Raw genomic sequence first — 15,011 nt, 5'->3', positions numbered from 1 at the left:
ATAACCCGGCTCCCTTTAACTATTAAAGGAGAATGATACCATCTCTGCTGGGGCCTGTCTTAAGATCTGGTGTTAGCCAAGCCCTTTTGATTTCTAAAATAATATATACGAGTAATATACCTATTTGAAGAGGCTTTCAGCCAGTTGTCTTCATTCCTTGGTCTGTTGGTGTGTAATTCCCATTTACTTCTACTCACTACAACACATAGCATGGGGTACAGGGTCAACCCACTTCAGCCACTGGATAAATTCACTTTGAGTGACTGCATTTTGCTCTTTTACAATGAGCACAAGGACGTTCTCTTCAGTGCCAGTGTTTTTATTAGCCTTTTTTTTGGAGTTGCATTAGTGTGTAGACCAGAAAGCTTTCTACCAGCTATTCCATGTTGATCGCCGGGCATATTTCAGCTTCATCAGTTCATATCTCCTTCTAATGATGTTGTAAATCCCTTTTGGAGTGGCCTTTGTTTATCTGACTATGAATTCACAGCAGACTAAATTGTATCCATTTGAAACTGTTATTAATGAACGTGTTAGGTTTCGCCTGCAATCTCTTCCAAATAAAAAGAAATCTTAAAAGGGACTCAGAGCCCGCCTATTATTTACCTTTATTTAACATTGGTTGGCTCGTACACCACTTTTGTTTCATTGCTTACTATTGTTCAGAGCTTTTCCTATGTTTGAAGTCTGGACCGAGTACTGTTTCTTGTGGCTAGTGTCCTTCCACTGTCCACATACTTCCCAGGGAACTTTTTGTTTACTTTTACAAATGCACTCTCTAAGAGTACTCCATTTCTGTGTAAACAAGCCTGTTTGACAGCTCCTGGCACTGAGGTTATGCCAGTGCTCTATAAAGTAATCAAAGCAAGCCCAGAAAATGGAGCAATAGGGCTCTGTCACAAGAACTGAGTGAAAGGGACTATCTTGCTTTATATAGCACTTTTACAGCACTAATACCATTTTTAATCTCTTTTTTTTTTTTAAACATTTTTATTGAGAGTTCCTGGTACAAAAATATAAAATGTATTTCTCCGTAAAGCATTGTCATTAGAGAATCGTAAAACATGATGTATAAAACCCAGATCGAGTGATAAACAGGTACATAGCATAAAAACCGGTTCTTGACAGGGGGGTAAAAACATGACATATATACATAATGCATTAAAAACTTTTAGCATAGCAGCAAATATATAGGCCACCCCAATTCCTAGGTTAATAAAAGAGCAACAACACCATTTACATTTTATAATCTGGAATCCCTCCAACTTTTTAGTGGTGGCCAGATACTCATACCCATTTCCCGGTTTTTTTTGCCCTTACATTATATAAACAAGATTCTATATTATGCATTCCCAACAGTCTGGCGAGCCACATTTGAAAGGAAGGAGCTATAGTGTCCTTCCAGCCAGCAGAGATAAGAATCCAGAGCACCGCTACCGATATAAAAAACAGAGCTTCCTCTTCTTTTGCCAGCCCCAGCTCGCAATCAATGCCTAGCTGGCGGGTAGGGGATAGATTGATCTTAACATCTAGCAGCCCCTCCCAGAATTTCATAATTTCCCCAGAAATTGAATTTAGTTTCTCACAATGATAAAACATGTGCAGTAGAACCGTGGGACCATCGTTACACCATGGGCATCTATCATCTTCTCTTACGACCCACTCGAACAACTTTGCCGAGGTATAATATAGATTAAACAGTGTTTTATAATGCTGTGCCCGCAAGTTGAAGGAGCAAAATATATTTTTTTTTTAGAAGTAGGGCTTAATCAAGGTCGACATCTGGATCCCCCAATTTCGCTGCCCAGGAAGTCTCAGTTTTCTCGAGATCATCCTGGGTGCCTAACAGCAGACAGTTATATACTAATTTGATCCTTTTGCCCCCTTTTAATAGGTATTCCATCATCGTATTGCCTGTTTCCAGAGAGATACGGGGTCTAATGGCCAGCAGTGTTTGGGAAATCTGACCATATTTAAAACATTGATAGAGGGAATACCATATTTCTGCTGAATAGCTTCGAACCCCAAGATAGAATCCCCTTCCATAACGTCCCCTAAAGTCTTAACTCCCAGCTCCTCCCAAATCTGACAATTCCTATCATTGCTAAGCTGAGGGAAAAGGCTAGAATTCCATAAAGGGAGGTAGGGGTTAATTTTTGGGATAACCAAAGTCTTTTGCACCAGTTTCCAGACCCCCCAAGCCCCTTCCAGAACCTTATAACAGATCTTCCTGTAGTACTGGCGCTCAACTTCCCACAACAGTAGTCCCGTAGCCTTGCTTTCCAATAACAGCTCATATATAGAGGGTGGGCACAGGTTACCCCCAGGTAAATTAACCGAGTTAGTAACAGGTTGAAAGAGTATGGCCATTTGGGTCATCAGGCACATCCAATGATAGAACCTAAGATTCGGCATTGCCAGCCCTCCCCTTTCCCAGGGAAGTGACATATACTTTATTGAGTGCCTGACTTTGTCATACTGCCAGATAAACCTGATGAATATTGATTCTAGAGTTTTAATCACCCCCTCATTTAAAAAAGTGGTATTGCACGAAATAGGTACAGAACCTTGGGAAGCATCGTCATTTTTAAAACATTCACCCTGCCTATCAGGGAGGGGTGCAGCACATCGATTCTTTTCAATTCGGCCTGTATTGTTTTCATAAGTGGAGTATAATTATCTGATCTACTGAAGCATTCACTCTAACCCCAAGATATACTGCAGAGTCCACGTATCTTATATCTGCCTTAATAATGTTTTTAGTGCAAATTATCTGGGTTTTACCCTCATTCAATAAATACCCTGACCTGCGGCCGTACTCTTTCGCTATTTCGGCAAGAATTGGCATCGCGTGCTCGGGTCAGGAGTTATTACCGCCAGATCATCCACATATGCCAACAGTTTATTTCCAAAGCCATTGAGCACTACTGGTCTAATCTGCGCACAACCGAGAATCCTCTGAATCAAAGGATCGATATACAATGAGAAAAGAATCGGCGAGCAGGGGCACCCTTGATGAGTCCCCCTCTTAATTAAGATCTTATCGGAGCTTTCCCCCCATTACTTGGACTCGAGCAATGGGATCCCGATACATAGCCATAAGAGCTTTCATAACTTTGGGGCCAAAGCCTCTGCCTACCATTATACCCCATGGATATTTCCATACCACGCGGTCAAAGGCTTTTTCCGCATCGAGGAGGATCATGGCCATCCGCCCCCCGAGGCAGCCAGGGCTTCGAACAGCGCGATAGCACGCCTGATGTGGTCAATCGTGCCACGCCCCGGAACAAACCCATGCTGCCACGGAGAGACTAGACCGCCAATGACCCCCCCAATCTCTTAGCCCAGATCTTTCGATACAGCTTTGTATCCGCGTTGATAAGTGATATCGGGCGGTATGACCCGGGGCTCTCCTTTGGTTTCCCCTTTTTATGAAACACAATTATGCTGGTTTCTTTCCAGGAATCTGGTATTATACCTGAACACAATATCCCGTTGAATAGGTCCAACAGTCGTGGGGCGATCTCTTTTTCAATGCATTTGTACACCTCCAGAGGAATTCCATCAGGGCCTGCGGCTTTACCCGCGGCAAGCTCCTGTAATGCAGCACCGATCTCACTCATTGTCAGGTCCTTATCTAACTCTACTCCACCTAACTCGCCAAAAATGGGCCTCCATCCCCGAACTCGCCACTAACTATCCTGGTGTCGCCCTCCTCATTATATAAGGTTTGATAGAAATTTTTGAAAACACGCAAAATATCTTTAGGTTCAGTATAATTACTACCACCCTCCTGTATACTGGCAATTGCATTCCTAACCTTGTCTTTTCTGTAGAGCCAATGCTCTACCTGCCTGCTTCCCTGATTCTTAGAACTTAGCCCTTGAAGCTTGATAGTCACTGATTGCTTTCAGCCAAACACTAGCGCTAAGGCCCGTTAGCTGCAGCTTGCTAATAGGGTGATAAAATTATCGTCGCTTTAGCCCTTGATAATGTGCCCCATAAGAAGGTTGGGGGTTGTTTTATAATCATGGCTCTGTGGGAAAAACAGAGTATCATATAATGGACTCTTCATGAAACTGGCAACCAGTGCAGCTTATGGAGAGCCCAGAAGAACCTATGAAATTTCATGACAAATCACACTGCCATATTCTGGGTGCCTTGAAGCTTGTTAATAGTCGACCTAGGAAGGCCGAGGTAATAAGCATTGGCATAGTGAAATCTAGAACTGATGGTAGCATTAAAAATCCAAGCTTTCAAGTGGCACGGAATGAAAAGGATTTCTCTTCAAAATGCTAATTTCGAGGTGACAGGATGACACAACTGCAACAGCAGGATGAGGCAGGTTGTAATGCTATCATTCTAATCTTGTCTGACATCATTATGTATAGCCACTGGGGCAGTCTTGGTGGCCAAAATAGGTATTAAGCTCATTTGTCTAAAATCCAGAAATTAGCACAACGTCTCCCTCCCCTCCCCCCTCCACCCCCCCCCCCCACCCCGTGTAGAAAGATGGTGAAACAGAAGTTAATATTCCCTTGAGAATTCCAATAGAAGCGCATGTTCTGGTGTCAACATGGGCTTCTACTGGAATTCTCAAGGGCATATTATCAAGCCCATTATCGCCGCTTTAACTCTGTGCTTGATAATATGCCCCTTGGAGTCCAAGCTGCACATACTGTATATGGGGAGTCTTCATTTTGGGAGATAATCATGGAAAGAGCAGTTAGTGACAAAAACAGGCTGAGCCTTGTGATCATGCTGCATGAATCAGCATGATATCTTGTGATGGGCAATGTAATAATGAATGCATTTGTTCTTCTAATGGAAAAAAGACGCCAAATTGTCACAAACAACTTAGGAGGGGGAATAATCATTTTGACACAGGGAAGACCGGTGCGATTGAAGATTGTCTGGAAAGAGGTCTTAGTACCAGTAACAAACAGGTCGTAATGCCGGAGGTGCTGACATTTATGTGGTGATTTCAAGGTCTGATATGTGCACGCATGTGTGTGCGTTTTATATTTGTGCACATAAAAGTTTGTCTTTTGCTAAATACAATATTGTATATTTTTCACATGCAAAGTTGAATAGGTTTCAATCCTGTTTCTCCTCTGCTGACCTCAGCCAGATATGCCTAAACTTCATCTAGTCTGTCCTTTCCTCTGAAGAATGATGCTTTGCTTTTTATGAGATCACTTTTGTTTTCTTTAGCCCCATTACCTACATGCTGGTCCCTTCAAAGCACCAAGATCGAAGACAAAGTTTAGCAGAAGAGGAGCTTCCACTCCACCAAACTAGAATTCCCTCGCTCTATTTAGAGTTGGCCAAAGGTCCAGGTTTATACTTGTCTGCTGGTATAAACCTCCGACCTGGTGGGCCATCTTCCAAGGAGCCACAAAGTCCTAATGATGGTCAGCCCACAATATTCCTCCGTTTACCTTCCTGAGGCCTGGGAGATACCGGCAGAAAAATGTAGACTGGCTGTACTTGCAGGGAGAAGGATCAGGTATTTTGTATTGAGAAAACAAATTCCTGCTTTGATGAGTTTATTTTCTCAAACAAAGAAGTTTACTGAGTGGGTGCTTAAAAAATGGTGGCCGCTCACCAAGCCTGCAGTGCTCTGAATGGGGTACCACTGGCGCTGATGCCATCACTGCACGGAAATGCAGCCGTGCATGTGGGGATCTATACATAGGGTGGACATTCTTCTGGCTGAGTGGCAGAGACCATGGGCTTATCCACCTGGGTGATCTGCTTACTGTCCACCAGGTCATAAATGTCCCCCTAAGCATCCTCTACAAGGTTATAGCAGGCACAGCATTTGATACATCAGTTGAGTCTGGTGGTCTTTGTGTATCAACAATATCTATGCATTATCTTCATTATCCATTTAGTTATACTCTGTGCATAGTGCAAGAGCAAAAACTGAGCTGGTGACTACAGGTAATTGGACAGAATAGCTAGGTTGCATCATTCCCATGTCCTCTCGCCTTCCCCCACGCACACCCCCCCTTCTCTGTACCTGTGCTGCGTGTGAACAAACCCCCTCTTCACTGCACTGGTAGGAAAACTGCGTTGGATGAAGCCATCTTCACAGCGAAAGGTGGTAGGGAGGATGTCACTATGGGCTGAGGCCAAAGAAAAAGTAGTACCTAAACCTACACAAATGGCTAGAAAGGAACCGATACATGTAACAGGCTCAGGCTCCAGGTCAGAACAAAACAGTCAAAAGACGTGACAAATGTGAACGATTAACCAAAGGAACAGAAGCAATTTTGAAAGGCAGACATAGGTACCAATGAAAACGTGAGGACGTGGTGAAAGCCCACAGAGCAGATAACCACATGTATGACCTACAAATGCATTTTTGTGCATTTTTTTTAAATTTGCACATGGTTACCATCGACTTTGAGTCAATGGTAATAGCATTTCCCTAAATGCACAATTTGAATTTAAAAAATGTGTGGTACTTGTGCTAAGGTAATCGCAAACTGAGATTCTCTATTAGTAGTCTCAATTTTAGGTAATCTGTATTTTTACGATTACATAAAATTGCACCTACAAAGCCTTTCATACAACTTGTAAGGCTATTTTGCATTCACAAACAGCCGAATATTCTGATTCGCACGGTTTACTTATGTAAAATTGTTTCATATGTGTGACCCAATGATTGGGTTCCATTTTAGGCATAGATGGTTGCCTTAAGGGGTCAGAGAACGCTATATCTGTAATCACATTTAAATAAACTTTCTTGCTTTTAACTGCAGCCTGTTTTTTCTTAAATGAAATGGGGCTACATTGAAACAATTGTTTGTGAGTTGCACTGGGCCCACTCCCTACTCCCCAACAAACTTGTTTTATTACATTCACAATTATAATTCAGTTCCCACCCAACTCAGGAATCTGTAACTTTTCAATGATGTGCGGCTGGATTTCGGCTAAAAACATAGATATAACTAACTATAAGCACCACAGTACTTTCGGTCTCAAGGGGGACCTGGCAGCGCTATAAATAGACGTCACTATTCCCCGCTGCACCAACCAGGCTTCAGTTGTTTGACTGTCTCGTTATACATACAGACATCTGCAGTGACAGCATTAACCAGATGATCTCTCGTGACATAACATTTTCGCATTTCCCACAGATTACTTTAATGTACATTTATATTTAAATTATGAAGGTGAAAGTCTAACATGATAGTTGTCGAATATTTTGTCCTTTTGAGACACATTCCTGACCCAGTCCCCTTTGTACTCAGTTTCAATTATTGTTTTAAGCAGTGAATACTTTGTAAGGGGGGCACTGAAGCCCCCTGGTCACTGCTGCCCGAGCACACAACAGCTGAAGAGCTGTGTGCCTCGCTGCAGCTGCCCGGACCAGGGATGCGAGGGTTGGGGGGACTGGAGTCCTTTTGTCCCAGTGGGCGTGGTGCACACCTGGGAACTCATTCACCCCACAACATACCTTCAGCCAGGAGAACGGCCGCCAGCATTCCCGCCAAGGCCACTTTCCCAAAAACCTGCGCGTGCTTTCCCTCTTCCATTCCCGCGCTTCCCTTCTGTTCCTCTGCCTTAGAAAAGAGATGGTGTCAGGGTTGAGCCAGGACCTGGTGCGAAGTGACTCTTGTAGGCAACTTGCCAGCCGTCCCTTCCGTTCTCTGCCTGCGGCCAGAAATGCACAAGGGATGAGTTCGGGCGTGGTCCCCCTCCCCCTCCCCACACACACACGCGCGCGCGCCAATGTTTCCACAGGGAGTGCCGGTGTTCCATGTTCCAACGTCCCCCGTGGCTGAGCGTCCCCCCCCTGTTTGTGCGCATGCGTACAGACATTGCGCATGCGCAGTGACGTTTCTATGACGTTTCACTACGTATGTTATAATTCATTGTACCCCCTTATCTGCGCACATTCGTCGCAGGCCAATCACATTTCAGAATCACGGTCCATCCAATCATATCGCAGGCTTACGTTTACGCTAACCAATCATCTAATTCTGTTGTGTATATAATCCCACGACGTTGTTCGTGAAATTCTTTTTAAGCTGTTCATCGGTGAGTCTTTCCTCTGCTCTTGTGTTTTGCTGCCTTATATTTGTTATTGGTATTGTGGTTGTTCTGTATTAAATGTTCCTTTTAGTAATTGCTCCTTCTTTTTTTAAAATGTTGCCATTGTTAATTGCTCCTTCTTTTTTTAAAATGTTGTCATTGCTCTAGTGATTATAATGTTCCTTTTACTAATGCGCCACACGTCCGTGTTTTCTTGTCGGCGCCTAAAACCCATTTCACTTTTACTAATGCGCCACATACCGAAATGTAGAATTATTTCTCGACGTTTTTCCATGGCAGCCAGCATAATAGTAGATTTCTGCATGTAGGTCCGCCTTTTACTAATGCGCCACATACCGAAATGTAGAATTATTTCTCGACGTTTTTCCATGGCAGCCAGCATAATAGTAGATTTCTGCATGTAGGTCCGCCTTTTACTAATGCGCCACATACCGAAATGTAGAATTATTTCTCGACGTTTTTCCATGGCAGCCAGCATAATAGTACATTTCTGCATGTAGGTCCGCCATGTTCCCCTTTGTTACTTGTAATAGTTTTTGCTGTAAAACTCCAAACTTTACTGTGTTTAAGTTATATTCCTCACAAATTGGAAATAAATGTCGTGCATGTGCTTGCATATCCTAATTTTAACCCAAATTTTTTTTTTAAATGTGACGCATCGAGTTACTCTTCGGAATGGCGCCTTGACTGTAAACGCTGGTGTCCTCAAGAGTCTCTTCCAAGGCGTGCTCTAGGCCTAATTGTGGTGGGCGTGTGTGTGCTCTATCCTTTATGTGGCCCCATCACGGTTTTTAGTTACTGTGTTTAAGTTATATTCCTCACAATTTGGAAATAAATGTCGTGCATGTGCTTGCATTTCCTATCTGCTCACGGAATTCTATGGACCCCACCCCAAATTTTTTTTTTTTGAATGTGACGCATCGAGTTACTCTTCAGAATGGCGCCTTGACTGTAAACGCTGGTGTCCTCCAGAGTCTCTACCAAGGCGTGCTCTAGGCCTAATTGTGGTGGGCGTGTGCGTGCTCTATCGTTTATGTGGCCCCATCACGGTTTTTAGTTACTGTGTTTAAGTTATATTCGTCCCAAATTGGAAATAAATGTCGTGCATGTGCTTGCATTTCCTATCTGCTTACGGAATTCTATGGACCCCACCCCAAATTTATTTTTTTTAAATGTGACGCATCGAGTTACTCTTCAGAATGGCGCCTTGACTGTAAACGCTGGTGTCCTCAAGAGTCTCTACCAAGGCGTGCTCTAGGCCTAATTGTGGTGGGCGTGTGCGTGCTCTATCCTTTATGTGGCCCCATCACGGTTTTTAGTTACTGTGTTTAAGTTATATTCGTCCCAAATTGGAAATAAATGTCGTGCATGTGCTTGCATTTCCTATCTGCTTACGGAATTTTATGGACCCCACCCCAAATTTTTTTTTTAAATGTGACGCATCGAGTTACTCTTCAGAATGGCGCCTTGACTGTAAACGCTGGTGTCCTCAAGAGTCTCTTCCAAGGCGTGCTCTAGGCCTAATTGTGGTGGGCGTGTGCGTGCTCTATCCTTTATGTGGCCCCATCACGGTTTTTAGTTACTGTGTTTAAGTTATATTCCTCACAATTTGGAAATAAATGTCGTGCATGTGCTTGCATTTCCTATCTGCTTACGGAATTCTATGGACCCCACCCCAAATTTTTTTTTTTGAATGTGACGCATCGAGTTACTCTGCACGAAAAAAACGGAAAGAACCGACGGGGTTTCAAAAACTGCAACTCCCATAATCATCTGCGCAGGAACAGAAGCGCACATCGGCTGTGCGGTGGCTTCATTGTCACAGATGTCGCCTGACAAAGAAGTACCACGCAGTCCTGTTTTTTGCATTAAAGCAGAGATAGCACTACATCCCCCGACTGGCTGTGCGAAATGCGTGAACGTCATTTCCTGGCTGGCGACGGTTTGGCATCGCGCCTGCGCTTCTAGTTCTATGTGGGGCGGGCCCTTCCGGTGGGACGAACCGGGGCGGAGCAGAGGGGACCGTGCGGCGGGAGGGGGACCGCGAGCCAGGCGGAGGGAGTGAGGAGGAGAAGAGAGTCGGGGGAGCGGAGCATGGAGGAGCCCGATGAGGCGTTGGCGGGTAAGAGCCCCGAGGGGGCGACCCTGCCGCGGGGGGTCGGTGGCGAGTGATGGCCCACGGAGAGAGGAGTTTGAGGGGGCTCAACTGACACCGGGGGGCAGAGGCTGGGGAAGAGGGTGAGCAGCCCCGGGGGCGCGGAGCCCGAGGGGCGGGAGGGGGCAGAGAAACATTGAGGTCGGTTGAGAAGCCGGAGTGGGAGGACCGTGAGGGGGCGACCCCTGGGGGGGCTCAGTCCCCGGGGGTCTCAGAGCGGCGGAGGGGGGCCTCATCCCCGGCATCTGGGGAGGTGTTCCCGGGACCTCTGAAGTTGGGCCCTCGGGATCTCTCGAGGGAACGTTGGAGCCCTCTGTCCCCGGGATCTTTGAAAGGGAGAGTGGTGCCTCGATCTGTAAAGGGAGAGGGGGGGTCAGTGCTCGGGATCTCTGAAGGGAGAGGGGGGTCAGTGCTCGGGATCTCTGAAGGGAGAGGGGGGGTCAGTGCTCGGGATCTCTGAAGGGAGAGGGAGGGTCGGTCCCTGTGATCTCTGAAGGGAGAGGGGGGGTCGTTCCCTGGGACCTCTGAAGGGAGAGTGGGGGGTCGGTCCCTTGGATCTCTGAAGGGAGAGGGGGGGGTCGGTCCCTTGGATCTCTGAAGGGAGAGGGGGGGGTCGGTCCCTTGGATCTCTGAAGGGAGAGGGGGGGGTCGGTCCCCGGGACCTCGGAAGGGAGGGGGGGTCGGTCCCTGGGACCTCGGAAGGGAGAGTGGGGGTCGGTCCCTGGGATCTGTGATCGGGGGGGGGGGGGGTCAGTCTCCTGGATCTGAGCGGCGAGGATTCTCATCGGGGTCTCTGGGCGGTAGGAGGCTCAGTCTCCCGGTTGTTTGGGTTGGGGGGTTCAGTTTCCGTAATGCTTGGGTTGGGGGCGTCAGGCAGCCCCCCGGGATCAGTGCGTTGGGGGCTCAATCCCCGCGACCCCAAGCCTAGGGGAAGGCAGTCCCCGGGATCTCTGGGCTGGAGGGGAGGGGAGGGCTACCGCTGAAAGGGGAGCGACTTAGGCCGGTGTTCCATGTTCCAACGTCCCCGTGCTCTATCGTTTATTTTTCGACGTTTTTCGATGGCAGCCAGCATAATAGTAGATTTCTGCATGTAGGGCCGCCATGTTCCCCTTTGTTACTTGTAATAGTTTTTGCTGTAAAACTCCAAACTTTACTGTGTCTAAGTTATATTCGTCACAATTTGGAAATAAATGTCGTGCATGTGCTTGCATTTCCTATCTGCTTACGGAATTCTATGGACCCCACCCCCAAAAAATTTTTTTTAAATGTGACGCATCGAGTTACTCTTCGGAATGGCGCCTTGACTGTAAACGCTGGTGTCCTCAAGAGTCTCTTCCAAGGCGTGCTCTAGGCCTAATTGTGGTGGGCGTGTGCGTGCTCTATCGTTTATGTGGCCCCATCATGGTTTTTAGTTACTGTGTTTAAGTTATATTCCTCACGCATCTATGTTTTTTTGAAAATGGCGTCTGACCATTCCTTCTCAAACGACTTTTTCTGTTAACCACCTCATGTGTCTGGTCTGTGATTAATGATGTCTCTGGAAGTGTTTTATCAAGTATTAGTTGTTGATCACACCTTCATTGTGCAACGTTTGTAATATGTTAGACAACATTAATAATTGTGATTTTTTTTCTGTTGCCTAGGTCACACTCGCAGCCCTGCTGACAGTATAACAGTCACCGCCCTGCTTACAGTCTGCTGTCCAAACCTTGTTTGGCGTCTGTTCCACTTCAGTGTGTATTCTATCTCTTCATTGTTTTCAATAAGCTTTCTCTGAGCACGGCAAACGGCTCTTGTGTACCTTGTAGTTGGTGAGTGCATTTTACATTGTAATCTCACCCTGATATTTAAGCCCATTAATTTTTTTTTCTGAGTATTCTTCGAAGTTTCCTCGATTGACTTAAGTGGTTCAATGAGCTCTCAATGTAGATTATGTCCTGGTGTCAGCATAATGTTCGAAAATGAATTTGTTTTAGAACAAATCTATTGAAACCTCATTTCGTGAGCTCTAATTTGATTCTCTCTGAATGTCATTATTGCTATTATCATCCTTATAAATGTACTCCGTATTGAAGCAGTATGCTGTCTTATGATTAGAAGTCATTTCCATAGCCATAGTGAAAGTAACGTTTCCTTAGCACACTGTAATGATACTCAAACCTTCTTTTTGTAGCATTCCTTCTAATTTGCCTCTATTTTTTTGTTTTGAGATAAAATGATGTTGTGTTATTAGCCGTTTAATGTTGTAGAAAGTGTTTGACATTCATATTCCTTTTTAAAAGTTCGAAGATATCTCTTTCTGTTGATCACCTTTTCTTGTACTGTATATTCAGACATCTTTTATGATGCCATTTTCCCTTTATCATCTCCTTAATGGTTTTGTATTTTTTTAAAGTTCACAGTGTATGGCATCTATTGATGTTATCATTTGTACATGCTCGATGTTTTGATGGTTTCATTTTATTTAAATGTCGTCCCCATGCTGTTTATGCATAATGCAAATAATTTTTTTTGTCTTTTTAGTGGTAATTGAAATGGATCCATTAAAGTTCAATCAGGTTTTGGCATATTTGAGCCGTAATGTGTATCCAGTTGATTTCACCAAGGTTGATAAGCATGCATTGCGTCGAATGTCCAAAAACTTCGTATGTGAAGGTATCTTATTTTGTAATGTTAATTCTCAATGCTCGAAAGTGTGTATAATATGTGCTGTATTGCTTGTTGACTTTGCATTTCTATAGTGTTTGTTTGGTCAATCTTGGTTTTTGTTTCTTATTCCTTGTCGTTAGATGGACATTTGTTCCATAAATTGAAGGATGTGAAGAGAAAAGTTGTTGTTGGTGCTGAAGCTGCTCGAAATATATTTCATGAATTTCATTCTTCGACATTTGGTGGTCATTCCGGTATTAATAAGACACAGCGAAGCATCAGTGCCCGTTTTTATTGGCCAGATATGTCAACTCATATCAAAGAATGGGTGAGTGTTATTGTATCCTGTAATTTCAATTTCTAATGTTGAATGTAAATCTTCTTTATTTTTTCATTTTTTTTGGTACTACGATCTGCTGTAATGTGAGCGTTTTTTTATAATCAGACATCATGTTTAACTGGGCATCGCAATTATGTATTTGCAGATTAAACTTTGTGATGCATGTCAAAAGGAACAGCCATCTCTCATGAAGTGTCCCGAGTTAAAACCGATAAAAGTATGTTAACAAAAGTCATACTTTATATTTGAAGGTCTATCCGCAGAATCATGTTTTGCTATTTCTTATTCCATACATTTGCAATTGTTTTATTTGTAGGTGACTCGTGTATGGGAGCTTCTAGGAGTGGATTTGATGGGCCCCTTACCAACAACTCCTGCAGGATACAGATATATTTTAACTGCTACCGATTATTTATCGAAATGGGTTGAGGCATTCCCTTTAAAAACAAAGACTGCATCTGAAGTTGCTTTGAAACTCATGGAAATCTTTCTGCGCCATGGTAGTCCTGAAAGGATCCTCTCAGATCAAGGCCGGGAGTTTGTCAACGAGGTAAGCAAAGTATCTTTTTCTGACATTGTTGTCCTGTTTTCATGTATTCTCATAGTTTATCTGATTTGTGATTTATCTAGTTTGTCGTTTTGTAATCCTTGTGATTGGTAACTTGTATTGCACAATTGTTTTAGAAAGTTCTGAACTTTTATTTTCAGGTTAATGCTAACATGTGTAAGCTGTTGAACATCAAACGGTCTGTAAGTGCATCCTATCATCCCCAGACAAATGGTTTAGATGAGCGTACAAATGCCAACATAAAAAGGTAATTGTAGCTTCATTTATTTAAATTGTTATATAGCGAGCAAAAGATCTTATAGTTATCTGATCTCTTTACAGAGAGAGGGATAGGGGCAACAGGGAGGTTACTACACTTCATAATGGATAGGGTGTGGTAATGAGAGGCTTAATAGGTTAGCAGTGGTGTATCCCAAAAATACCTCAATCAGGTAAGCCGTAAAATGAGATTTCGAAAATTCATATGGAGTTGCAATCGATTTTATGTGTACTCTGGCTCTACTGATGATTTGACATGTGCTCAAAATCACACAAACAAGGTGTTTATTTTTGTCACTTGTGCATACTTTGCTGTATTGTTTCGATATTGTGTCTCTTTTAAACGTCATTAACGTTTTTTTTTATGTTAAGTCTGTAATAATCACATGTTTGTTGTAAAGAATGTCCAATAATGAATTTTTATTTTTAAAATAACACATAAGCAACATCGTGTTTCTTTGTACAGCACATTGACCAAGTACGTGAATGAGCACCAGACTGATTGGGATCGTTATTTGGACCATGTTTTGTTTTCATTACGATCGAAGCCGCATTCCACCACGAAATTTTCCCCCTTTCTACTGTACTTGGGTCGTGAACCAAAATTCCCTTGTGAGCTTGATGATGAGCAGGTATGAGATTTCCAAGAGTAGATATAATATTGGTACTTGTTAATTGGTATGTGTGCAAAACTTGCTATGTAGTTTGTTAGTTTTCTTTCCACACTAAGTATTACTTATTTGTTAATAGATTGTGTTTATGAAGTCAATTTTTAGTTCTATCCAATTAAATATCATTTATTATTTTTTATGTTTCCTTTATTAGCAAGAGTATGTACTACCATCAGAAAGCGAATATTCCTCCATTGTTGCAGAAATGAAAATTAGAACAGCAGACTTGCATGAACAGGCAAAACAGAATATAGAGGTTGGCCAGGAAAGGCAGAAAGTCAAATTTAAAAATAGACTTTGCAA

The 15,011-nt window shown here is 43.6% G+C and overlaps 1 protein-coding gene across 1 annotated transcript in view; it reads right to left on the bottom strand.

Moving 5' to 3' along the window:
* Positions 1-7,781, bottom strand: part of LOC144770766 (ly6/PLAUR domain-containing protein 3-like) — a 181,407-nt gene extending 173,626 nt beyond the window's left edge. The window contains exon 1 of the mRNA XM_078655515.1: positions 7,469-7,781. Coding sequence (XP_078511641.1) covers positions 7,469-7,547 — 79 coding nt within the window. The 5' untranslated portion in view covers positions 7,548-7,781. The remainder of the gene's footprint in view (positions 1-7,468) is intronic.
* Between the last annotated feature and the right edge of the window lie 7,230 nt (positions 7,782-15,011).

The sequence above is a fragment of the Lissotriton helveticus genome, chromosome 7 (genome assembly GCF_964261635.1).
Source record: "Lissotriton helveticus chromosome 7, aLisHel1.1, whole genome shotgun sequence".
Classification (NCBI taxonomy): Eukaryota; Metazoa; Chordata; class Amphibia; order Caudata; family Salamandridae; genus Lissotriton; species Lissotriton helveticus.
Note: the sequence above shows the minus strand (reverse complement) of the source record. Positions and strands in the feature narration are given on the sequence as shown.